Source organism: Anthonomus grandis, chromosome 4 (assembly GCF_022605725.1).
Source record: "Anthonomus grandis grandis chromosome 4, icAntGran1.3, whole genome shotgun sequence".
Taxonomy (NCBI): Eukaryota; Metazoa; Arthropoda; class Insecta; order Coleoptera; family Curculionidae; genus Anthonomus; species Anthonomus grandis.
The window spans coordinates 14624859-14652797 of NC_065549.1; the positions used below are offsets into that span (position 1 = coordinate 14624859).

Sequence of the window (27939 nt, forward strand, 5' to 3'; positions counted from 1 at the left end):
CGAGCAGGTTGATAAAATGGATATGGGTCTTAATTCTGAAAGGTTTGTGGGCTCGGTTTTAGTTTTTGGCAACGGGGTTGATTAACCGCGATTGATTTCTTTACGTCATATCTTAATAATAGAGCGAACTGCGTAGTAATAAACAAGGCTTCTACAACTGAAAAATCAAGTTTATATCCTGTATCTACCGGTGTTCCCCAGGGTTCTATTTTGGGGCCATTACTTTTTTCATTGTATGTTGCAGATATGAAATCCTGCATAAAGTACTCAATGTTACAACAATATGCTGACGACTCCCAACTGTATACTTTATTTTCACGTGAAACTCTACCCATAATAGAACAATTTAATAAGGATTTAGAAAATATAGATAACTTTTCCTGCGACCATAATTTGAAATTAAATTCGTCTAAATCATGTGCAATTTTTCTGGGTGGTGGAAAGAACGGCCTTAATGCAGCAATAACTTTAAATGCAAAGATTCGTAATGAGCAGCTACCAGTAGTACGAGAGGTCAAAAACTTAGTAGTATACCTTGATAGCGGTATTTCATTTCAAACACATATAAAGAATAAGCTCAAAATTGCATCGCATGTATGCAAGTTTATGTCAATGCTTAAGAAAACTTTACGGCTTAAAAAATCATTTACCTCCTAAAACTAAATATGTTTTATATAACACCCTTGTTTTATCCTTATTTGATTATTGTGATGTGGCATATTCGGATTCATTGACTGAAGACTCCGCTTACTCAATACAAAAACTTCAGAATTGTTTTATGCGTTTTTCTTACAAAATTCCATTTAGAAGTCATATTTCTCCTTATTTAAAAAATAACTTAATTCTAAATATGAAAAATCGTAGAAAATATCAAATGTATTCTTTCGTGTATAAAGTTATAAAAACTAGGAAGCTATTATATTTAGCTAACAATTTTACAAATTTTCTTCATGAGCATAACACTAGATTTATAAATTTATTTAGAATACCACAACATAGAACAGCTAATTTTCAAAAATCTTTTTTTTTTGTTGCCTCTCAACTTTGGAATAGACTTCCAGCTAATTACAAAAGTTTTCCGTTTACTGCATTTAAAAAATATATTCGAAATAAACTGCTTGATTCTCAAAAAAAACAATACTTAATCTATAATAAAAATTAAAAGAGCTCGATCTTCTATTGCAATCTAGTTATCATTGTTATAAATATTAATTAATTTACTTTTCCTGCATATCCAGAACCTCCGCCTGCTTTGCCTTTCTTAAATACTTAAATATAATACTTAACACATGCATGTCTCGATTAATTAAGAAAATCTTTTTTTTTTTAACTTTTAAGGTTTTTGAAAGGCTATGCAGTACTGAATATACATATCTTTAAAATAAAGCAATCAGTGTTTCATCAAAGGACTCAAAAATTCCAATATGAAAAGTAGAGAAGTAGTCATAAATTAGACTTAGATATTTCCTTGTGAAACTTTAATAAGCATTTTTTTTTAAATCATGTGAAGACAGACTAATTGCTGTCACTCTTCCTAAGAAACTTATTTTTCTCTAAAAATAAAAAGTTTTCAAAAGCTTCTTTAAGCAAAAGATGTTGTCAAGGCAAAAAACAAAGAAATGCTTGTTACAGATGAAAAAAAAAGCTTGATGTAAGCTAAGACAGAAATATTTATAGGTATTGCAAGATAATACAGACGGCCTAGCATTTAAAATTTTAAAACTTCTTTGCAGTGGTTTTTTTATTAATGGTTTGTTTATAAAGGAAGCATTCAGTTCTCTATAATGGAGGCATGGTCCTATTTATCATGTATTTGGTGAGTTGTACAACATATGCATATTATTATGCTACAATTTTGTATTATGATTATTTATTTACTTTCATGATAAATAAATTTGTTTTGAATTTGAATTTGAAAGATGGTTCTTTACTGGTTACAAGTGTTTGTCATTTATTTTAAACCCGACCACCTAGAAAAAAAAAGTTTAGTTTTAGCCTACAAGCCAAAATAACTGATAAGGATTTTTGCACGTGATTAATTTAATTAAAACAGCTCTCTTAAAAGGGCTTAATTCATTTTTAAAATACTATTTTTTGTATTTTCCTTTTGTCAAATTTTGTTACTATATGTAACACAGATAAATAAGTTCCTGTCAGTTAATTTATTAAAAAAAATATGTTTTTAAATTAAAATTTGGTTATTCACAATAATAAGATGTAGAAGTGAAGTATAGCAGGTTAAGGACATTTAAAGAAAAAAAATTTTAAGGACAAGTTTATAACAATAAATTCTGCGTACAGTTACTACTAAACACTGACTTAGAAGGTGCTTTTTTTTTACTATAATTATTATACGTACTACTTATTCACTGTGAATCAATCTGTGATATAAGCCAATTTTATTTTATGTATACTGTGTGTTCTTTTTTTTTTTTTGGTTTTACTTAATGGTTGTGCTGCATATTTTAATGTATAACAATCGTATCTGTGGTGTATGTATGATGGAGATGTTATTAGGTTTTAATTGTTACGTAAACCTCTAATGTAAATTTGGTAAGTCATCTTAATTTTAACTTTTATGCTTTGTTCTCCGTTTTATTTGTGTTTTTGTTTGGTGGTTTCTTAACTATTATATTAATAACTATTGCTTTCACTATTTTGTACCAATTGTATCTTTTTCAGCCTTGAAAAAGACGTAAATAAACGCCGAAACGTCGGCTAATTTCAAATCTTGAGGTTTGATTTCTGTCCTTAACCTGCTATACTTCACTTCTACATCTATTGGAGGGACGCTAATTTTTGTACCATGCACAATAATAAGTAGAACTTGTTGAGCTTTAAAATTCTGATTAAGACACAGAAGCAATTAGTATCACAAAATGGTTCAGTTGAGAAATTATTTTCAGAAAATGCTATTCCTGTAAGTAAATACTCTATTTAAGTACTTTGAATTATTAGATTTTTAATTTATCTCGAGGAGAACTACACTATATATTGAACCAGTGAATCATAAAAGAAAAATAATTTTAAATTCGGTAGGGTTTTTGGAGCCCTTTGTCTAAAAAAGGTTTGCGATAGTACAAAAAAGTGCTTTCATTACGAAAAAAAACTGTATTTCGTTGAATTTTGGGGTTTCTAACCTTATGTTATTGGTTGGAGATATTTGTTTTCAAAAGGTAAATTATAAAGAATTTAATCATCTATATTTTTGTTTTATGAATTTTTTTGTACAACTTTCGGCTTAGTCCGAAAATAAAACTCAAAGAATCCTAAGGAGAGAGAATAAGATTTTCGTTTTTAAGCTTCCTTTATAAACAAACCATTAATAAAAAAACCACTGCAAGGAAGTTTTAAAATTTTAAATGCTAGGCCGTCTGTATTATCTTGCAATACCTATAAATATTTCTGTCTTAGCTTACATCAAGCTTTTTTTTCATCTGTAACTAGCATTTCTTTGTTTTTTTGCCTTGACCACATCTTTTGCTTGAAGAAGAGCCTTTTGAAAACTTTTCATTTTTAGAGAAAAATGAGTTTCTTAGGAAGAGCGACAGCAATTAGTCTGTCTTCACATGATTTAAAAAAAATGCTTATTAAAGTTTCACAAGGAAATATCTAAGCCTAATTTATGACTACTTCTCTACTTTTAATATTGGAGTTTTTGAGTCCTTTCATGAAACACTGATTGCTTTATTTTAAAGATATGTATATTCAGTACTACAAATAATACTCTAATTGGTATATTACTTTCCCGTAATGCTGAAAATAGTTGTACTTGTAAGTTTTATACATTTTATCATGCTGTATTAATTTTTTGGACTTTCAGATTTTGCAATAAAATCTTTTGCATCTTCTCTGAAGGGATAAAATTTCATCGACTGATTATTTTACTTGCTATTTTTTTTATCAAAAAACATCTATACAGAGTATGTCATATAACAGTGGCTAATATCACCCTTTTTTATTTTAAATACAACACACCTACTCTGTTTATTACTCAATTTTTGGATTCTTCCCAATACTCTTAATATATTTCGTGTACAATGTCCTATACCACTTTTTAGCTCTTTCGAAGAAAATAAATGCTTTCCGATTTATTGGAAAAATTAACATTAAAAACATAGAAAATTATTTGGACACATAAATTCGTTACAACACACTCAAAAACTAATAAGTAATACTGTTTATTTCTTAGTTAAACAATTTAAAAAAACATTTATGTCAATGTAGATGTTTAATGTGCTCGCCACGAATACCCTGGCGCAGCATCCTAATCTTAAATAGAAATTTCTTTTAACGTTCACGTAATTAGACTCATTTTTCGTCGGCTAAGTCGAGGGCTTTAGTTTTGTAGATAATATTTTTGACGTATCCCAATAAGAATAAATCAAATGATGTCAGATCAGGAGATTGTGCTGGCCACTCCATCGCTCCTCGTCTCCCTATCCACCAATTTGCAAATATTCGGTTTAGGTACCGACATTCATTTGGTAATGGGACGGTGCTTCATCTTGCTAAAACCATATGATATAAGTTGGAACTTGTGCGTTTGCTGGAGTAGGAAATAGGTTTGTCAAAGTTGACACGACACTGTTTTAAAGCAGTGTTAAAAAATTAACAGCATTTAAATTGCCATCGATATAATTATTAGTTCGGTCATTTCTGCTAAATAAAACATTTTTCTGAGAAGCAGTTAACGAAATATAAGGCAGACAATAATTTCCATGGTCAAGCATCTTAAACCCAAGGTGAACCTTTTTTTTTTAAGTTTTTATCAGTATGAAGGTATGTTGAAATTATTTATGTTTACTCTCCCAATTATTCAAATTGGAAGTATTGAGTATTGAGTGTGTTACGAATTTTTACAATAAATCGCAAAAAACACTTAATATCTCCGAAGCAGTTAAAAATAAGTATAGGATATTGTACATCAAATATGTCGAGAATATTTTTTTTTGTAGAAAAAAAAGAGGCAAGTAAAAGTATCTGTCAACGTGTCTAAGCATTTTTTCGAGAATACCCCTATTTATTTATTATGGAATTTATTCCATTTGGCTGATAAACATATAGTTGGCATGAACATAATCTATTTTCTTTAATCTGAGAGGTGTAGACCAGGCGTTTAAGCATTTTTACGTTATTAATTATTATACGTAATTATTAATTAAAGATGTGCTAGTATTTCTAGCATAACATATCTATACTCGTAAAACAAATTTTGAACTTTAAAAATTTTCGTTCCTTTAAAAGCAAATATTAATTCTTACAATAATTCAATGGCTATAATAATCCATTTGTAAAAAATCTTTACCGGACTAATATTTAAGCTTTCGTTGTGTAGCAATGTGACCTATTTAATTGTTAATGTTTAAAACTTGTCATTATTGTCTAATTTTATTTGTGTGGTAGGAACACGTAGATTTTTCTTCGCCTTGTATGTCCGCTAACCAGAGATGCAACTATTTATTAAATTCTCAGAAGAAGTTTAATTTAAAAAAATCTAGTTTCAAAATTGGGTTTGGATAAACGTATTTAGTTTAGCCAAAGTTTTAAATTTGCTTATTAACTCTTAATCGGGCAAGTTTTTATTTTTAATTAAAAGAATATTTTCACATATTTTTTTCTTTATTTATATTATAAAGGCTTCAAAAAATTATTTTTTTTTTAATTTTTCATGCCTAGGTACAGAGAAAAATTATGTATCCTATAGGATACATTGACCCCTCCAATATCTTCAACATGATATATTAAAAAAAAATTGCGCGGATTCTTTCCTTGCACAAAACATAATCTCAGACTACACTTTTGACAGAAAACCGTGGTTTGTCCATTGGTACATAGCCTGCATCTTCTTTTCTGTGTAAAATTTCCAATTTAGTCATATTGGATATCGACAGTTGGTCTTGCAGTTACTGGAACTTTGATCTTTTTTGATGACTGATCGTTTGCAAAATCAGATTTTCGAAATATCATCTTCTGCTCGGATTTGACTAGCAATAAAACCAAACTTACTCGGAATTCTTTCAAATAGTCATATTTCAAACGCCCAAGAGCTTCACTATTTCTTCTATGCAACAATCAAGCATTATTTACACAAATGTCAATAAGTTTTTCCAAATATCCCAAGGTACTAACGCCGAGACTTATAAGGTGTTTTATAAGGAGTCAGCTAAGACTATACCACCCACACGTCTTTGATTTACACCAATGTGGGAATTGTATTGTTTTATAATTTGTGGACATTCCACGTCAAATTTCTTTTTCTTCTCTTTGCTGTATCGTTTTATTTGAAAAGTAGGAGTGTGTGATACATACAAGCTGGCCAAGGTAACGCACTTTGTCTCAGCCCATTTTACAATGGCAATGCCTGTATTATTATTGACTTTATATTCAGACACGTAACAGTCTTTGAGTGGTATTAGCGTAACATAATCCACTTCCCTGTTTCTTTGGTTATTGAGACTGCTCAAAAACTGAAAAAAATTAATCTTATAAATATATTATCTCTTTTTACTAAACAGCATCTGTAAAAGACTTTGCTGATAATGAAGATTGAAGTGGTTTGAGGGCGTGCTGATTATAAGATCAGCACACCCTCAAACCACATGAATAAATAAAAAAATAACTAACATTATTTGTGTTCGCGAAAGACTTAGGTACCTCTAATGGGCAATGTATATTTTCAGATACAAATAAAAAAACCTAAGGTCCAAATTAAAAAAAATAGTTTAAAAAAAAAATCACCTCATCAACATCTTTTCCGGCCGCCATTGCACAAGACGCTAAAATGTTGGACGCTAAAATGGATTTGCTTTAGATGCTTTTGTATCTTTCAGTACACACTGCCCGTTTTCACGATATTATTACGATGATTTTTAAAAAACGTTTCAAAGGTTCTGTGTCTTGGGAGATACATTAGTCGATTAAGGATTAAGTTACATTAAAAAGCCGTATGCCTCCGAAATTTACTTTATTAGCGGCAGATACATAATGAATATAATATGTTAATTTATCTTATTTTGACCTTCTGAACATGTTTCCAAAATATTTCCCTTCTCTCCCAAAACACTCTTTATATAGAACTTGTTACAACACTTCCGGAATTATCTTAAAAACGTACACATTTTACACATTTCTTGATCTAATTTATATATATTTTTTGCAGGATGGCATGGCTGGACACCGATCCCACTCAGCTGCGCCCGACACTCAAATTATACACTCTTCCCGATCCAGATCGAAGTCACCACGAAGAATGCCCACCGATTATCGCTCTCTATCGCCGCCAGATTGCGACACAGCTATTATGACTGGAGCTAGATTCAAATCCCGGTCAGCTACAGCCACACCCACCGGCTCTCCAAAGAAAAGACAGCTACCGCAGGTGCCACATGCCCTTGCGAGAGCTCTTCAGGTTAGTTTATACAATTCAGAGAAAAATCGCTTTAGAGTCATATAGTGTCAATCGAATGGATTAGAGTTTTGGTTAAAAAAATTATAATCTTCTACCCATCAATCAATATGGTTATAAAAAAGGTTTTGGCTCTACAGATGCAGTAGCACAAATAACAACTGATATTTAAATATGTTTTTAAAAAAATGATTACCTTACTGCCTTATTTCTGGATATCCATTGTGCTTATGATGCAGTTTAAAAATACTACAAGAAAAACTCATTCATTAATTTTATTTACCAGAAAATATTGAATAATTCATTATATCTTTATATTCGGTGAGAAAAAAATGCATTAGAAATCAACACAATTCTAAAAATGGTCCTAGGCTCACCTTTATGGGTCTGTACCTCATATACCTCTTTCTTTCATATGTACACTGCTAATGTACCAAACATAAGTTCATAATATAGGTACATAATATAAGTTCCCAGAGTATTACTTAATATGCTAATGAAATCTGCATATTAGATAATACTTGTAAAAAATATGAGCATTGTATAAATAGCTGACAAGCAATGTATAGGAAAAATAATATTAAATTGGTCATTAGCAAATGAAATTTGAGATTTTTGTAGATACCCTTAAAATTACCCATGCTTATGTATTACAAAATAATAAGTGATCTTATACAAATAAAGCCAAGTATTTAGATGTATTTTTAGATAAAAGACTTACTTGGAGAAATCATTTCAATAACATATATTCTAACTGTGAAAAGGGACTTAACTTTCTAAAATACGTCACAAAAACTTGGTAAAATGTAAGGTATCGATGGCTTTAACTTTTTATCCCAACTCACTACCTAAAGGTAAATAGAATCAATATTAAGCCGTATTAGCCTCGATGTTGCATGCTTTACACCTGTTAAAGCACTTTAAGTTCAAGCATTAGAACCTCCCTTGAAATGAAGATGCAGCTTGATGTACTTCAAATTTCTTATAAAAAAAAATATGTAAATACAAAACCGAGCTACTCCCTTATGATTTTTTTACAATTTGACTATTTAATCTCCTTACAAAGTACAATAGTAAAATACCCCTTTATTTACTGACTATCCGATGATTAATAAAAACCTACTTAAATTATAATTAAACAGTCACTCTAATAGCATATAAATATATACAGATGCTTCAAAAAATGCTGAAGGTAATGGAGCAGAATTTTATATTTCTCCCTTAGATATTAATTTAAAATCGTTAAACATTGCAGCATATTTACATCCGATAAATAATAAATTAATCACTTATGAGTTAACCAATAAATATTAGCGTCTTAAACAATATCTACCTCTTGTAAGCTGCACGTCTGTAAAGCTTATCAAGAGTTTTACCCAATGTTACAAATAATTACCCCCTTATGATTTTTTACAATTTGACTTTTTAAGTTCATTAAAAAGTGCAATAGTTAAATACCTTTTTTTGCTGAATATCTGATGAATAGTAAAAACCTGCTTAAATTAGAATTAAGAAATCACTCTGGTAGGATACAAATATATGCAGATGCTTTAAAAAATGCTAAAGGAAATGGAGCAGAAATTTATATTCCTCCCATAGATATTAGATGACAATTTAAAATCGAAAAACATTACAGCGTATTTACATCTGAAGCTATTGCTACTAGGGAAGCACTTAATTTTGTCAAGTCTACTAATTTCGTCATTTTGTCAGACTCCATGTCTTAAAATGGATGATGTACATGGTCAAATAAATTAAATCTTATAATATGGGAAATTAAGAAATTTATTGTACATATAACATATCAGAATAAAAATCTAATATTTATGTGGATTAAGGCACATAACGAAATCGTAGATATGCTAGCCAAAAATGTCAAAGTCAAGGAGAACCCTTATGAGACTCTCATTGTGGTAATAATATTGCTATAATATTCAAAAACGCTATAGCTGCCAAATGAAATAAATCGTAGAAAAATGTTTATAAGGAATTACAAATCAATTATTGTAAGTTAACTACAAAGATATCTTTCAAATACTGGCATGAAAATCTTAATGAGTCCAGGTGTTTTGTAAGAATATTCAATAAAATATCAACATCTCCACAAAATTCAAATTTTACTATCTGATAAATGTATCCTCTGTAAAACTCTAGGTGATTTAAATCACATGTTTCTAAAGTGTAAAAAATATTTTCAAGAAATTAAAGCATTACCTACTAATTAAACTTACAACAAAATGTAAAGTTGAATGTCTCTTTAATGTGTATGCTTTTATTAGCGCTTTCTAAACTACATAGGATCAACCATCCCTATATGTCAATCTTTGGTTTTTATCAATTTAAATGTTACCCTGATATACTGCAGTGGCGTGAAAGGAGTAACCCTGTCTTTTATGTTTACATTGAAAACAAAACAAAAAAAAAACATTATAGAGGACACATACACCTTGTGGATTGAAGCAAAAAAAAAGGTTTAAAATCAGTATGTAAAGCATAATCCCTATAATTATTTTAAATGCAGGAAAATTATTAAAAATATAAAATAAGTATGAATAGGTAACACTAAATGTATTATATCTATGAAAAAATTGCAACTGGCTATACGGCTAAAAAAAATACGGTAGACAATAAATAATAAATATTTCAGAGAATAAAGGTTTTTTATAAAAAAACAAACTCTGTTATATTTTGGTTAAAGTAGTTGTTTTCATATAAAACCGATATTATCCTCACAAATTCTGTTAAATTTAAGTCTGCTTATATAAAAAGCACATATTATTCATCCTCGTTGAGCTGCTTCTTCTCTCTACTCATATAGAATTTTGGATGATCCACAGAGCATACTTTTTGAAAATTCATTTGACACTAATTGTCTGTAAAACCGCAAAAAATGATCTTAATTTAAATATATTTCTATAGGAAAGAGTAGCTCAAGACCTAGAAGACCGCAGTAGTCGCAGAGTGCGCTACATCCATAACTACAACCGTAGTTCTGGCTCAAGCAGTTGGGAGCGTAGGTACAGCGGTCTTAGTGATAGCGATCTTACGAGTCATGCTAGGACAAGCCATAGGAGACAAGTGTCGCCTGATAGGGACCGAGATCCGTTAGGTTTAGGGGATTTCGATAGCGATATGGAGTCAGTGGTTTCTGTTACGAGCAGTTCGTTTTCGACGCAAAGCGAAAGACCCAGAGGTTCGAGAATGGCCAAGTGAGTTAGCAGCTTTAAGATAATTAAGGCTTTAGTGGGTTAAGCATGGCGAATTGACTCCCAAATACCATCAAATATCCCATCACTAATCTTAAAGGAATTTTTTACGAAATTTTTAACTCTCTGACCTTAAGTGTAAAGTACATTACATTAACGTATGTATGAAGGTTACAGTACTACAAGTAATAGCTGTAACAGTAAAACATACATCCATAAGACACCAAAAGAACAATCTGTTCTATTGAAATATCCAGAAAGAAAATTAAGATTTTCGAGTACTGCTGTTTTTAGCATTTGCTTAGTTCTCTATTTAAAAAAAAAGTGTATGTGCGACAGATAGATTTTTTGTCAATAAAACACTTTATATATTTTTGCCTAAAATGAAAAGCGCTTATACTTTGACTTCAAAAAATATATAATAAATGAGTACTTCAGTAATTAGTCTTTCTTAAAACAAATTTATTACAATGAAACAAATAGCATTCGAATACTTAAATAAACCTACAAATTTTAACAAAAATTACAGAAATTGTTAATATATGTTTTCATTTTATTACTACGAATTGTAAATTGATCTGATAAATATTGTCCATTAATAATAAATTTTCTCAATAATGAACAATGCAGATTTTAATTTAGAATAGATAAAGATTTAAAAACATGTATAAAAAATTCCCATAACCGAAGTAATCACCAATTATTGCATTTTATTATCTATCTAAAATCAATAAAGTATCTATGATCAATAAAGAAAAATTATAATTCTTTCATAGATCTTATTATTTAATAAAAGAAAGTAGTTACTAATAATATAGATGAAACGCACATAAACAATTCAATAAATTTAAATACCTATTTTTTGGATATCGTCACCGTCATATGAAAAAGCGTCCGCTTTTTTCAGAAATCGAGATATTAGCGCCATCTTTTTAAGCACTTAAATATTTATAATTTGATGTCAATGTTTTGAGCTTACGTTGATAGGTGGACCCACAGTACTCACAAATCAAACGTGATGCGCATGTCCACCGGTTTCTACGTTAACCTGAATATTGTCTAAGTCCGCGCTTTCAATGTATATATCAAAGGTTTGGTTTAGCTTTTTTGGTTTTGCTTAAATTATTTGTAGTTTTTTAACCTCAAAAATTTTGCCCTTTCTTGATACACATAAACACCTTAAATAATTCTTTATAGTGACAGGTGCGGTGCACAAAATTGCAATTCCCTTTTCGCTAATGCACTTTTAAACTTGGCAGTTCAAAACAGTATCTGCATTATTTAAAAATACTTACAAAAAGCCGATACACAAATGGAGTGCGACTATGCACTATCTATGCAATCCTCTATTGAAAGAAGGATTTCTGGTAGGGTTATAAACGTACCAGCAGACTACGTTTATTACGCAAAAACCTTTAGAAAATTACTAAAACCTTAAGAACCCCTTATTTAAATCACATTAATTTTTTTAAATAAACTTCGCTCTGAATATAAAAAAGGCGATCTCGATGTTCGGGACATAAAAGCCCTAAAATATAAGCCTGAAGGATCAATTAAATTTAAATCGCGACATTCTGAAAACATCCAAATGTTACCTGTTAGAATAAACAAAAACTTAAAATGAACATCAATGGTAAATATTCCAAGACTATACCAAAATAAACTTTAAATAAAACGAGAAAAACTTGAGCATCTTCTATCCCTAAAATGTACCTTGGCACATGATTATCATGCATTTTATGACTCCCTTGAACATGAATAGATTAGAGCTTACCCGTCCTTTGAAAATGAAGTTTTTACTTGTTACATTAAATATTATAATACTTTTTTATATATTCCTTTTATTTTTATCTTTCTTTAAATAAAAAAGGTAATATTTTTAGAATTTCTTTGTAGGAAATTGTTTTTACAAGTAATTTTATATGTCTCGTAGTCTTTTATGCTTCGTCTTGTAATAATTTTATTTTAATTCTTTACCTCTTTAGTATGTAATATTTTTTCATATTGATCAGCTATTGTTAATTTTAAAAAAAAATTATCAACATCAAAATAAAAATTAAATTGCCAAGTCCAAAAAGAACGTGACGAAATATGGTTTCACTAAAAATCTTAACTTTTGTTGGTGCTAATTATAACAATTATATTAAGGACTCATGATGCAAAATTAGAGAAAAGTCGTACAGCAAAAATATCTTAGTTTTAAATGGTTTTTCTTGTCTCCTGTAAAATTTACCTTATTTGAACTTTTCATATAACGGTGACGATATGCATTTGTTGTAAGTTGATTCGCATTAGACAAAATAAATTTCAAATTTAATACAGAATTTCGACTAAGCAAGAACTTGACTAAATTTCATTAACTTATAGTCAAAATTGTCCAAGCGTCATTTTTACTATTATGTTCATCTAAAATCACAATTAAAAAATTAGTAGGGAAAGTCTTTTCTCCACAAATAAAACGCTGATCCTCTTATTTCAGGAGTTATGCATTTCGGCAAGTATTCTTGCCAACATCAGACTTGGGTTACTTAACACTTACACAAAGTAAGGTAATGACTAAACAACTAAGGTTATTGTTTAGAATTTGTATAAGTGTTAAGTAAACCAAGTCTGATGATGGCAAGAACACTTGCCGAAATGCATAACTCCTGAAATTAGAGGATTAGTGTTTTATTTGTGGAGAAAAGACTTCCCCTACTAACTTTTCAATTTTATATTGACTCCACTTCAGAATGGACTTCTTCCTTAATATAAAATCACAATGAAAAATTCTAAATGAGGGAGGCCTATGCTCAGCAGTGGACACTCCAGGCTATGTAATATATTGCCAATATATATAACCAAAAAATATATTGGGTAGGGAAGTTTGGATAGTTTAGGTATTTAGTTTATAAGAGTAGAAAAAAACAACATTTGAGTTAATATACCATGTTATATTATCTTAAAACAGAAAAAATACTCTTAAAACTTAAAAATAAATTGTCATAAAAAAACAGTCGTCGTTTTCTTATGTAACCAAAACTTAAAATACCCTGAAAATTACTAGCCCAAATATGATAAAACTTACTAAAACGACCTAACGTTTAACGAAAAGTGTGCCACAAAGAAACTGCTAACACTAAAGTTTTAAGCCAAATGTTTTTGGAAGCAAGTAATACAAAGGGGAATATTACACAATACACAAATTGTATTGACCTTTTTCGCATTTTTTTGGGCGTACGCAACATTGTGAGCCATTGACATGGTGCTGTAGCATTTAGTGAATAGAATATTTTTTGGCCTTCCACTTCCTTCAACGTGCAGCGTTGCGTTCTTGACGTGCAAGGACGAGAAACAGTATTAAGTTTTTCGTCGTTTTCAATGAGACCTGAAACTACTTCTTCTTTGAAAGTGGTGATGCTGATTTTTTTCTTGTTTATTTTATTGTAAAGATGTAACGCGTTTACTATTGTTGTAGCAGTAATGAGATGAAACACTAGGCGTTTGTACCATTTTGAAGATCACCTTAGAAAAGGCGCGTATGCTGACATTTGATCCGACAAGTCGATAAAGGCCTTGCCGTGATTATAGTCAACAATTACTTTCGGTTTAATAACTTCCTTTCCTTTCTTTGCTAAAGTAACGGTAGAATCATTGTGTTTGGCGCTTAGCATGATGACGTTTCTCTTATCCTTCCACTTCAGGACTACAGTTTTGTCATTATCTTGCCGAGCTACAATTCCACCTCGATTCGCCTTTTCCTTTATTACTTCCTGAGGATTACCTTTGCGGTTTGCTCTAATTGTACCAACTAAATACGTTTTTCGGTCAATCAATCTTTTGGATAATGATACGCTCGTGTACCAGTTGTCAATGTAAAGTGTGCGGCCACTGTCCAAAAGACCTTCCATCAATTCCATTACTACCTTTTCAGAAACTGCAAATTCACTTGATTTGTCTCTGCCGGTATATACTTTGAAATCCTAGGTGTATCCTCCAGATACATACAACTTGAAAAGCTTTATACCGTAGCGGTGTCGCTTATTGGGTATATATTGTCTGAAATAAATGCGTCCTCGAAACGGGACGTTACTTTCGTCGATACAAATATCTTTTTCGGGCATGTAGGAGGACTTAAATTTCTTTTGCAGTATGTCAAGAAATTCTGATATTTTGAAAAGTCGGTCATCAGAGGGTCTGTCCTTCTCATTATCACTTACAAGGAATATGTCCAAAATACCTTCAAATCTGTTTCTATTAATAATTGTAGGCATGCGATTTTGGTACAACGATTTGGTTGACCAATAATCCCGTAACTGAGGCATTGGAAGAAGGCCCGGCCCATACATAATATAATGCCAAAAAATTTTCGCATTTCCACGGGATTGGTATCCACCCATTTCGGCACCTTGGCCTTCCGGTTTGGATCTGCTATTGCCGCAGCAATTCGCTGTGAAGCAAACCTATTGGTTTCAGTCACAAATAGATTAATCATCTCATCGTCGATAAAATCGTTAAAGAATTTAGTTGGTTCTTTCCCTGCAAAGTCTGCACTAACAGCTGGAACAATACCAACATTCTGAGGGCTTTCACTGAATTTTTCACTGAATTTCATTTTTGCTTAGTAGTTAAAGTCGCTAGAGGTACGTTATCGTCTAGATCTTCATTTTCGGATAATAATATGGCAGAATTATCTGAATTATTACCGGATGAATCGTTATCGGATGATAGATCACTTTCAACAGGAATAAAATCTTTATCTACGAGCGAATCATCTGAAAATCCGGTAATTTCGTCTTCTATTATATCTCTTGACTCGTCGTCGGACAGATTCTCCAGCTCCTTTGCCAACTCCTGATCCGATAGATATTTCTTAGCCATATTTGCTTAACTCTGAAACAAAAAAACACATTAAAGCTAGTGTCCACGGGTGGGCATTCGGTCCCAAAATGTAAAATAGCATTCTGGGACCACGTGCCCACCCGCAAAAAAATTACAAAAACAGCCAAAAGTCGACAGAGTATTGATCCACAAACAACATAAACTGTAAAAAAATAACTATTAACAAAAAATATCCAGAATGAAAATTTGGTCCCTGGAAGTAAAATCCAAATGCCCACCGGTGGGCACGCGAGGCTCAACGTGTTAAAGGGGATAAATATACAGGGCAAACGACTTGCTATTTTCTTCATGACAAGTATCAAATTAAACATATTCCTCTTTTTTTTGGGACACTGTATATTTTTTCCAAATCAACAATTTACCAAGTGATTTTTTGAAAAATTTGTGATTAAAATAAAATTGAATTGGAATAGAAAGACTTAATTTAAAAGTTGACTTTAGGACATGGAGATTTAATTTTTTAAACTCTTGGAAAAGGCTTTTTTGGCTATTTTTAAAGATATTAGAATAACGAGAAAATCATTGGAAAATCGAAGGATTCTGGGGAATCCAGGAATATATTGCCTAGATTATCAAAAAAAACCCTTAAAAAAATTATGGTAAAACAAGAAGAATTTCTTGGAAAACCTTGGAAAAATAACATAAAAAAATAATTCATTGCTGGAACATCCTTTAAAAAATTGCCATAGATTTAGATTTTTTCTTTGGGATTTTAGATTAGAGTATTGAAAAAAGAATTAGTATAAAAGTGGCCCAAAAAAAAATAGCTGGAAAATATTTTAAAGTTCATTGGTCAACCGCTAGAGGGCGTTCTAGGTACTTAAAAACTTTAAAGTCTATTTTTTCCAAAAAACCTTTAATAACTTGCATCCCAAAATATTATCGAAATAATCTACAACGTATTCCTGACAAAAATGTTTTAACAACCACTTCTGTCAAATGTCAAATAAAGGGGTGGGGAGAGTTTCTATCTTAAATGAAAAAAATGGTAAGAAGTAGGCTTTGGCTGCATCGATTTTTTAAAACAACTTTTATTTAAAAGCTCTTTTTTTGCTTTATTTTTCTACCAAAAAGATATTATTGGAAAATTTTCCTAAAACCCGCTAGAGGGCGTCTACTTCTAAGTTACGCTATTCGACTGATTATTTTAAAAAACTCAAATGCAACCATCTGTGTTTTTTACGGTATTAAGAGCGGAGAACAAAGCTTAATAATTTAGTAAAAACCGCATTTTGATATCACGTCTCTAACTAAAGTTACAAAAAAAAATTTTTTCATTAGAAAGTGAAAACATCAAATATGGTTCTATTTACCAGCCGGGTTAAAAAAACTGGTGTCTAAATGAATCTTTGTGTAGAGAAACAATCTTGGTATACCAGCTTTTTAGAAATTCCGGAAGGTGGCGTTTATTTATACACTTCTTTATATAGGAAGTTTCATTGGTAATAAATCAGGTAATAAATCAATGTTTATGGGAAAACTAGGAAAACTATGCATAGGAACGTTTTAATTATTTATCAACGTCGACGCGTCATTATAACACGACAAAAATATTTTGATAGTTTTGGCACTTGTTACCGATTAAACTGAAAAAAATAAAAATCTTGCTTATTTTAAATGGAATAAAAAATAATATTATTTTAATTCCTACACTAATGCCTGCCGAGGTGTTCGAATTGTCGTCCGTCTTGTTCTATACAATTTTGAACTCTTCGTCGGGTTGATTCCACGGCTGCCTCTATTTCTGCGGCTGGTAAACTCCGAATAGCGCCCCTTATTCACTGTTTCATATTTTCTCTATTGGTAGGAATCGAAGAAAATACAATGGCTTTTATTCTACCCCATAAATAAAAGTCAAGGCAGGTTAAATCTGGCGATCTGCAAGTATATGCAATATAATCTAATAATGTTTCTATAACGATAAAATTACCTTGCCGGCCAAGGGAAAAAGCTACCTCTGCCAATCCACCGATCAGGGTACCGCTGATTAAGGAACGTTCGCACTTGTACCGCGAAATGAGCCGGGCATCCGTCATGTTGTAAAAACATGTTGGCTCTTATAACCAGAGGCACCTCTTCTAATAATGCTGGGAGCTCATTTCTTAAAAATCCAAGATATCGTACTCCAGTTAGGCTTTTATCAAATAAAAATGGACCTATAACCTGAGATCCTATTACACCGCACCAGACATTAACACTCCACCTTCCCTGATGCTGGATCTCGCGCATCCAACGAGGGTTAGTTTCAGACCTATAGTGCATATTATGTCTGTTAACTCCTCCGTCACTATTGAACGTTGCTTTGTCTGTCCATAAAATTTCGTTGAGAAAATTTGGTTTTTCGAGCAACATATTCTCCATCCAATGACAATAATCTAGTCTTCTGTCATAGTCTTCTAGATTTAATGCCTGGTGGAGTACTATATGGAATGGATGAAATCTATATGCAAAAAAAATTAAATTAAGTAAGTATCTAGGCACTTATTTTTGAAAAATTGTGTTATACCTGTGTTCCTGCAAAATTCTGTGAACTACAGAACGAGGTATGCCTAAATCGCCTGAAATAGTTCTGATGCTTAAGTGCGGATCAAATTCTACATAGGCCAAACAATTTATTTTGTTTTCCTCCGTTCTCCTGCGACCTTGTCTACGGTAGGTTGGATGGACTACACTACCTGTTGTCCGAAAACGCCGGGCCAAACGAAGAAATATGCCTCTACTCAGACACCGGTTTTGAGGAAAACGTTGAGCATACAGCCTTGCGGCTATAGTACTACTACCGACTCTTGCAAAGACAGACGCATTTTAAATTAAAGTCAAAGAATAAACTCTGATCGAAATAAATAACTAAATTTATAGGACGACCGAAAACTTTTAAGCAGCTGTCACAGAGTTGTCACCGGCCTTTTTGTTTTTTAAAACAAATGCAAAGCCAACTTATTATTAAAATTGGCATAATTTAATTATCTATTTATTTATACTCGAATAAACTGCTAACCGATAGTCTTATATAAACTTTAATTTTTAGTTCCTTTATGAACACAACTAATATGTTGCTGTATTTTTTTTTAATATTATTCTTTTAACTTATTTTAGCACATCATGTGGTATTATTTGTTGCTACGTTGTCCAAAAATTTAAAACGTTCTTATGCATAGTTTTCCCATACTGAATAGATTTATTCCCGCTGAAACTCCTTTATAAAGAAGTGTATAAATAAATGCCACCTTCCGGAATTTCTAAAAAGCTGGTATATCAAGATTGTTTCTCTACACAAAGATTCATTTAGACAGCATTTTTTTTAACCCGGCTGGTAAATAGAACTTAACGACCATATTTGATGTTTTCACTTTCTATTGAACACATTTTTTTTTGTAACTTTAGTTAGAGACGTGATATCAAAATGCGGTTTTTACTAGATTATTAAGCTTTATTCTCCGCTCTTAATACCGTAAAAAACACACATGATTGCACTTGAGTTTCTTAAAATAATCCGTCGAATAGCGTAAGTTAGAAGTAGACGCCCTCTAGCGGGTTTTAAGAAAATTTTCCAATAATATCTTTTTGGTAGAAAAATAAAGCAATAAAAGGGCTTTTAAACAAAAGTTGTTTAAAAAAAATCGATGCAGCCAAAGCCTACTTCTTACCATCTTTCTCATTTAAGATAGAAACTCTCTCCACCACTTTATTTGACATTTGACAGAAATGGTTGTCAAAACATTTTTGTCAGGAATACTTACAGGAATACTTGTCAAGAATACTGTAGATTATTTCGATAATATTTTGGGATGCAAGTTATAAAAGGTTTTTTGGAAAAAATAGACTTTAAAGTTTTTAAGTAGCTAGAACGCCCTCTAGCGGTTGACCAATGAACTTAAAAATATTTTGCAGCTATTTTTTTTTGGGCCACTTTTACACTAATTTTTTTTTCAACGCTCTACGATTATTGGGGCCTGAGATACAGCCGCGGAACATTCTTAATGGGACACCCTGTACTACTTGCCCTTCCTCTTCCCCAATCAGTCTTAATCTTTTTGATATTCTAGGTTATGCTCCTATGATACCAGAAAAGGTGAAAATAGGTGAAAATCGTTTTATTTACTTTTTCATATTTAAAATGTGATTGTTAACAAATTTTTTAGTGTTTAATCGCAGAAAAAAAATTGAATAATTAACGCATAAATCAGTCTTTTGCAATATCTCATAAACAAGATCTGATACGAAAAACCTAATGTCATTTCGAAGCAAAAATTTTTTTTTTTCTTTAAACCAGTGGATTTTGGCACTTAAACTGAAATACCTTAGCAAGTTCAAAACTTATTGTTTAATTAAATATAGTGATAAGAGCTAAAATTAGATATTTTTTTTATTTTCGAAAAAATTCACAAATGTTGAAAAAATCTTTTTATTGATTATTGTTTATTTTATATTAATTATTTGTAATATTATAATCAAAAAAAAATATTATTTTTAAAATTTTCGTTCAAATTCGTTTGAATTTAAAATCACGTTTGTATAAAATATTCTAAAGCATATTCTTAAGCTTTTTATTTTGAGGAAATATTATTTTTTGAGATTTTGGACTTTCAAGTGAGTGGAAACTTTTAGATAAGATATTCTTCTTAGATACTTCAAAAAAAACCAATATTTATGACTTTCTGTATAATTTATTTATCCCAAATAAAAAAAAAGGAGAACATTCTTTAAAAAAATACTATTATTTTCAAAATTCTTAAATTTTTGAATTTTTTTCCTTAGCCATGATAGTTTAAACAAAATAATACTTAAAATATGACTCGTCAATTTGATGTAACTCTTACAAGTTTAAATTTTCATTTTCACCATTTATCTTTAATTTTTTTTTAGTAACGTGCACACCGTTTTAATAACACAAATATTTAATTTGTGGTATATTAAGTCTTTTTTTACTACAAAATATTATATAGCAGTAATTGAAAACCTTGTTATTTTTTTAAAATACAGGGTGTCCCCAAATTAGACGTCAATTTTTTAACCACGTAGTCTATGATCCAGAATAAGGTTGAAATTTCATGTAAAGTAGGGTTCAAAACTTCTTAGTTTTTAAGATACAGGGTGTTAAATATCAACAGATGATTTTTGCGATTTTTGTAAATATTTTCGAAACACGTAAGTTTTTTTTATAAAATTTGGTTTAGTTTCTAAATTGTTAAGCTCTATTTAACAAACTAAAACTTAGTAATAAATTACCTTCAGGGGTGGGTAATCAGAAGGAGGCGTGAAAAAACTTTGCTCCAAATTTGATATTTGTGAAGTTTTCGTAATTTGAGCTACAGAATTTAAAAATCAGACGTTTTCTCAGTAAATAAGTTATTTTTGTCGCACCTCGCTAGAACTCGCCGTTTTTGAGTAAAATGCCTTTTGTTATGTTTACCAGCGCGGTGCAAAATGAAATTTTCAAAAGCATTTTTCATGAAAACGGTGAGTTCTAGCCAAATGCATCAAAAGTACCTTATTTACTTAGAAAACTTTATTTTTTTAAATTCTGTAGCTCAAATTACGAAAAATTAGCAAACAACAAATTTGGGGCAAATTTTTCGTTCGCTTCCCTCTGTATTACTCATACCCGAAGCCAATTCAATACTAAATTTTAGTTCGTTAAATATACCATAAAAAGTTAGGGAACTTTGCCAAATTTTTACGTGTTTCGAATTTTTTTACAAAAAACCATCACCTATTTATCTTTCACATTTTTAAGATCACACCCTGTATCTTAAAAATCAAGACGTTTTGGACCCTACTTTTTGTGAAACTTTAACCTTATTTTGTGTCATAGAATACGTAGTTAAAATATTGATGCCTTACTTTGGGACATCCTCTATAATTAAACGGCTGTATAAAGTTTTAAGAAATATTGTGTATCTTATTTTGGTTGAAAAATTAAAAAAAACCCTTTCTTTAAAAGACCTTAAGATAATAAGTGGAAGACCGTATTTTATTTGTTGGCCCATTCAACATGCTTTTCCTGCTAGAGCCGTATATTACACTATAACAAATAAATAATATTTTTTTGATAGACAACTTGTGAAGATTAAAGCGAAAACTTGGAAACAACAACCTATAGCGTCTAAATCTGATTCAGTTGACATATTAATCCCCAAACCGCTTGCCCCAATTAATAAAGCCGTCAGATTTAACCCTAAAAACACTTTTTACCATTTTGATCCCTTTATATTAAATATATCTAGACGCTCCCTACCTAACCCGAATAATTTTATTAAAAAATCATTTAAAGGTAACAATATTCATCTTCCACTATGTCGTAGCGTAGAGTATAATGAGCTATTAGCCCAACCACGTGGTGGGTTTAAAGGAGATGGCGACGAGACGAATTTTAACAACGATAAAATTAATGCCCCCGATATCAAGCCGGCTGACATTATTCAAACTGATAATAAATCCAATACCGAGGCAAAAAAGAGGTCAATAGACGAAAGCGGCTCAGGGTCGAGCTTGATAAACGATCCTCCTTCGCTGTATTCAAATTTAAATTTGGCAAAACCTCAAGTTTCGGCGGTAGAACAAACAAAAACTCATACAGCAGTGATTTTTAATATTGAGGGACCAGACAAACAGACGATGTGTATTAATAACAAAAACTGTGACGGGAACAAATTGAGTTTCTCAGATAATAATAATGCTAGTTTTTGTACCAAGGCTTCGAAAAATGACATTGAACTTTATTGCCAAAAAGTAAAAGGCTCATTAGGTATCTGTGATTTCTCAAAATCTGACAAGGAAAACCAGAACTCCTTTATTACAACTAATTCATTCAGCGCAGATAGTAATAATTCCACAGATTTTCCAGTAGTCTTTAAAAGCTCCACTGAGACTCTCAAAACCATCCATAATATATTTAAACGATGCTCCGTCAATTGTTCTGACGATACCTCAATCCAAACAACTGAAAAGCAAGAGAGCACCGACTCTGACTCTCTACAAGGATCTAAATGTAGCACCCAATCCCTTAAAGTAGCTAAAAAACTTTTTAAAAGATGCTCGATAAATAGTCTGGAAGCTCCAACACTGTATAACTTACCTCCTTGTAAATGTTGTAATAATTGTAGTAGTATTGTGGTCGCTAGTGAATTATCCTCTCTCCCTAGCGTTGAATATACCAGACACTCCGATGGCGGCTATAGAAGTATGCGAAATTCTACTATCGATAGAAGTTTGGATCGGGAGCAACTAGAGCATTCGAACCATCATCATCACCATAGAAGGGAGGAGTACTATGATGAGTCCGATCCTTATCATCATAACCACCATCATCATCATCAACATCACCACCATCATCATAGGAGGGAAGGTACGGTGAAGAGAGGGCAATTTACCAGGAGTTTATCCAATACGGAGCCTCCTACGGAAGATAAGACTGGTAAGGATCAATATTTTAATATATTGTGTGTGACAAAGAAAACTCCCAAAGTGTTTATGGATAATCATGTTTTACTTTCTTTTATATAATCCATATCTTACATACAATTACTACCATTATCTTAAAGTTAGTTCTCTAGTTCTTTCCAAGCGTTCATTATTGACATATAATCTTAAAACATTTACTTTCTGTCTTATAAGAATTTGTAGACGTAGCGGACCTAAGATACCAGAGCATACCAGAGCAAAGATAATTTAACTCATCTTTGGTACCTTCAACAATATATTTAAAAATAAAAGACAATAGTCTATTTCCTAGAAATAGATTTCCTACAAATCGTACAGTCTCATAATACACATTTTATAATTTTTCTAGATAAATAATTATACAAAAATTATAATAAGTTAGATTGCCAAATTTTGGAAATTTTATAAAATATGTAATCGTATCCATTTATATTATGGATATGTTAATTTATATCAAATTATGTAAGTTATTAGAAATTAATTTCATAGCTCAAAAATCTTCAGAAATCTGAAGAATCAATCTGAGAAGTTACTTCAATTTGTGGAAATTTAAAATGGATTGATTAAAAATTATATATCTTTTAACATATTAAATATTTACTATTTATTTATCTTTTTAAATATTTTTTTTATTAGGTTAGTAAGTTTTAATAAATCAAACTAAAATCAGAATCGGGTGAATTGATAGTTAATCCGGAAAGAATTGCGGAGGCTTTCTCTCAGCATTTTAAATTAAACCCTGATCCCGGCAACAAGGTTCGTGGGCAGATAGTGGATGATGTGCTATGTCCGGACACTTTATACCTGTTTCGTACAAGTGAACAAAAAATCTTCAATATTATTATGCATTTACCCAATAAATATTCATCAGGACTGGACGAAGTATCTGTTTTCTTACTAAAAAAAGTTGCTAGACTTATCAAAAAGCCATTAAATGTAATAATAAACTGTTGTTTTGAAACAGGCATATTCCCTGACCAACTTAAAAAGGCAAAAATAGTACCAGTACTTAAAAAGGGTAGCCCTCAAGAAATAAAAAACTATAGACCGGTATCACTACTTCTGTCGGTGTCGAAGATCTTTGAGAGATCAATCTACGGTAGGCTTGTTGAGTTCTTAGAACAAAAAAGAGTTTTTTCTTCGAGTCAGCATGGTTTTAGGAAATCAAAATCTACAGAATTAGCAATCTTTAAAACAATAGAATTTATTGCAAATCAAATTGATAAAAAACGAACAGGTAGCTGGCCTGTATTTCGATCTTTCAAGGGCCTTTGATAATATTGATCATGAAATTCTTTTCCTTACATTAGAAAAAATATGGCATTAGAGGTCAGGGTTTACAACTTTTAAAATTTTATTTAAATAACAGAGAGCAAATTGTTGGTGTCACAGATGGGGGAAAACGACATACTCTCTTCCAGCAAAGCTAACACAGGGAGTACCCCAGGGTTCTATTTTGAGCCCTGTGTTATTCCTTTTGTATGTTAATAACTTAAATGCAAATATATTAGCTGATCTAGTTAGTCAGTTCGCTGATGACTCATCGGTGCTGGAAAGCGGTTCCACCCAGAACGTGATCTCAATAAAATGCTCTCAAGCAGCTGAACAAATGAAAAAATGGTGTGAAGAAAAAAAACTTAAATTAAATACTGAAAAAACTGGACTGCTTACATTTTCTAATAAATTCAAAAAAGACACATCACTCTATGTAAAACTTAATGGAAGGTCTAAAGAGTGTTTGAGCAGTATTAAATTCTTGGGTATACACTTGGATGGATGTCTTAGTTAAGAAAAACACATCAATTACTTAACATCAAAACTGAGCAGCCTCTGTGGTCTTATTCGTAGACTCAGGGATCAACTATCAATAGAAACCATTAAGATTTTTTACTTTTCAAACATTCAGTCAGTGTTGAATTATGGCATCATGTTTTGGGATAGTGGAAGGGATGCCCAAAATATTTTTAAGGCGCAAAACGAATAATTCGGTGCATATTTGGACTCGCTCCCAGAACATCATGTGAGGAGTATTTTTATGGTTTCGGTGTACTTACTGCCCCATCACTATACTTCTTATCACTTGTGATGTTCATTAAGAAGCATCCTCAGTTATTTCCAACAAATCAGGATGGGTACTCACGAGACATGACGACCATAACAAGAAACAGAGAAACTCTTGGAATACCTGCACACGGGTCAGCTTTCTTTAAAAGAAGCCCAAATTATCAGCAGTAAAGGCATACCACATGTTACCGGCGGGTCTGCGACAGATTCAAAGCCGTAATTTATTTAAACAGAGTGTTAAGCGATTTCTTATTGAAAAAAGGTTCTACTCTTTCAAATTGAATAAATAAAAATGTGTCTTTATGAATTACAGATTTTTAATTTTTGTGTTTATACGGGGTATTTGTTGATTTTAACGTATTACTTTATAATTTTATTTATTTTGAAAAAAATTGCTTTAGATCTTTTTAACTTAGGTCATAAGATTTTAATTCGAGTCAAAATTTGTTGACGTTGCTTTGTCTTTCTATTAAGGATTTGGATGGCAATAAAGGAATTTATTTTTTTTTTATTTATTTTTTTTTAAATTGGAAATTTTAAATAATTAACTTTATGTTATTTTCTGAATATGCCTTTTTTTAATTTACTCGTTTGGTAAATTATTTTTGAAAGTATATTTTTCATTTATTTTATTTGAAATATAAATATTATAATATTGTGTATTAAGTTCGTTTGAATTATGCCCATATATATTTAGTTTAAATAATTAAATATATATATAAATTAGACAAAAATATATTTATTAAATTAATAAATAAACAATTTATTAATTTAATAAATTAATTTTTAAATTACCTTTTTTCATTAATTTACCTTAATAAAGCTTAATATTAAAAAAACTCATCCCAACCTTAGAAATGTTTAGAATATATCTATGTACATTTATTTTAAAATATTTAAAAATATGCAGATCATACAAAAATTTTTTCATGGCTTTGAAAAAATAAGATTGCATAAGAGAAGATTATTTATTGACATTTTGAAAATTTTAAATATATTTATCTATATATCCAAAAAATATCTTTTTTTTCTATTTTTTTCTTCTTAATAAGCCGAATTGAAAAGATATGATATTGTATGTCGTATTTATTTAAATGCCTAAGTAAATTTATATAAAAAAATTATAATTGTGTTTCTATTTTAAAAATTTAAAACTTCGCAATTCAACAAATATAAAATTAAAAAAAACATAATAATATGTATAGTATTGTTTTTGATTATGCCTATATATGTTCTTTTCAAAGTAAAAAGAAACATGTAATTTACCCAAAATTGATTTCATGGTTAGGAAATAGCATGCATTTTTTAAAAGTATAAAATTATGTTTACCGTATTCATTTAGATTATACGATTTATTTTAAAATATTGGAAAATATATAAATGAATCAATAAGTCCTGGGACTTATCAAGTGAAAGCGCCACTATTGACAAGTTTATATACAATGCTCGACTTACTTCGAGTTACTAACTTTCCCACTGACGTGGTAAAATTGTTTGCTAGTTTGACCTTTAGTTTTTGGGGTCCAATGATTTAATCGACACTGTTTCTATTTAAAAAAAAAAAAATAAATATATTTTTTTTTGTTGATAAAATATTATTTTTTGGAAAGAAAAATATCGTTTACGTTTAGCAATTGCATGAAAAGTTTTATCCGGACTTTGCTCTATGGAAAAAAACAACAGTTTTTTTGCCAGTATGATGATTTTAAACACTGTTGAATAGACATCACTTTGATCGTCGAAATGAGACTGGTTTTCTGAAAGCTTATCTTATTGTTACTTTAAATTTAGTTCATGTGTGTGGTTCCCTTCTTAGAATAACCATATCCGAAATATCGTACGAGTTCAACACAAATTACTATGTTAGACATATGACATATAGGATAAATCTTTCTAGAACCAATTTCTATTAACCTACCTATTATTAAGCCGAAGAGATTTTAAATCTAATAACTCTTAAAATCTGAGAGACATGTCAGTTTTTTATGATATTCTCCATTTCTGTAACTCATGCCCGCAATTATTGTCAAATATTCCCATTCATATTACATCAAGACAAACCCGTCAAGCTATTTTTTTTCATAGCCTTGCACATACAACTAACTACGCCTTAAACTCGTTTCTGGAAAGGAAAGCAGCGCTCTTCTAGTGTGATACACCTGCCAGATTCAGGAAAATTACTTAAGAATTTGTGTTCTGAATTATTCTCTATTTCTTTTTCTTGAGTCCTACCAAACCAAATAAAAATATATATTTATTCTAGATATGTTTCTGATTTCAAGTTCATTTTAAATACACAATGTATAAGTTATAATAAATCCTGTGATTTAAAGCCCCTCTGTAATTGGTAGGATGTTAAAATTTTGTCTATGCGGTGTTATTAGGCATGCACTTGTGATGTTAGTTCAATTGATTCTTTGTAATATGGGGTATTTGCCCGTTTACCAAACCAAGGTTAGTTAACAAATTACCGTTACCCAAGGTGTCTAAAAAGGTACAATCCTAGAAAAAGAGATAAGAGCAACATTCCTGATAACAAAGTCATGGTGTTGAACATTGCAGTCAATAAGGTAACAAATGCATACTATTGAAATTAATGGAAAAAAATAGAGTGGAGTAAAAAAGTCAGTAATGGAGAAATATGCTTAATAAATTTTTCTATAATACTTTAAGAATGATTCAATTTCTGTTTCACGGAAAACTGCCTCTAATCAATTAAAATAACCTTTTGGGGCTATGCTCTTATTAAAGATTTGTAAGTAATTGTATGTCATCCGCATATATAAGAGAAGAGGTATTTTACTTGTGAGCAGAGCATGAGCAAGTTTTTTAGGACTAAAAAGAATAATTTGATGATACTCAATCTCAATCCTGACCATTCCAGTTTTTGAACAATGGATAGGAAAAGAAACCAAGAACATAACGCAACCTTAATCT

General features: G+C 30.8%; 2 protein-coding genes across 5 annotated transcripts in view; one reads left to right on the forward strand and one right to left on the reverse strand.

Moving 5' to 3' along the window:
* LOC126735089 (regulating synaptic membrane exocytosis protein 2) overlaps positions 1 to 27939 on the forward strand; it is a 222973-nt gene that overhangs the window by 140626 nt on the left and 54408 nt on the right. For all 4 annotated transcript variants that reach the window (XM_050438989.1, XM_050438987.1, XM_050438990.1 and 1 more), the window contains 3 exons: positions 7163 to 7411; positions 10328 to 10617; positions 22641 to 22912. In XM_050438989.1, coding sequence (XP_050294946.1) covers positions 7163 to 7411; positions 10328 to 10617; positions 22641 to 22912 — 811 coding nt within the window. The remainder of the gene's footprint in view (positions 1 to 7162; positions 7412 to 10327; positions 10618 to 22640; positions 22913 to 27939) is intronic.
* Positions 17164 to 18365, reverse strand: LOC126735091 (uncharacterized). The gene is made up of 3 exons (XM_050438992.1): positions 18002 to 18365; positions 17426 to 17935; positions 17164 to 17373 (listed from the first exon to the last, which is right to left on the reverse strand). The coding sequence occupies exons 2-3, from the start codon at positions 17854 to 17856 to the stop codon at positions 17274 to 17276; spliced, it is 531 nt and encodes a 176-aa protein (XP_050294949.1). The 5' UTR covers positions 17857 to 17935; positions 18002 to 18365; the 3' UTR covers positions 17164 to 17273.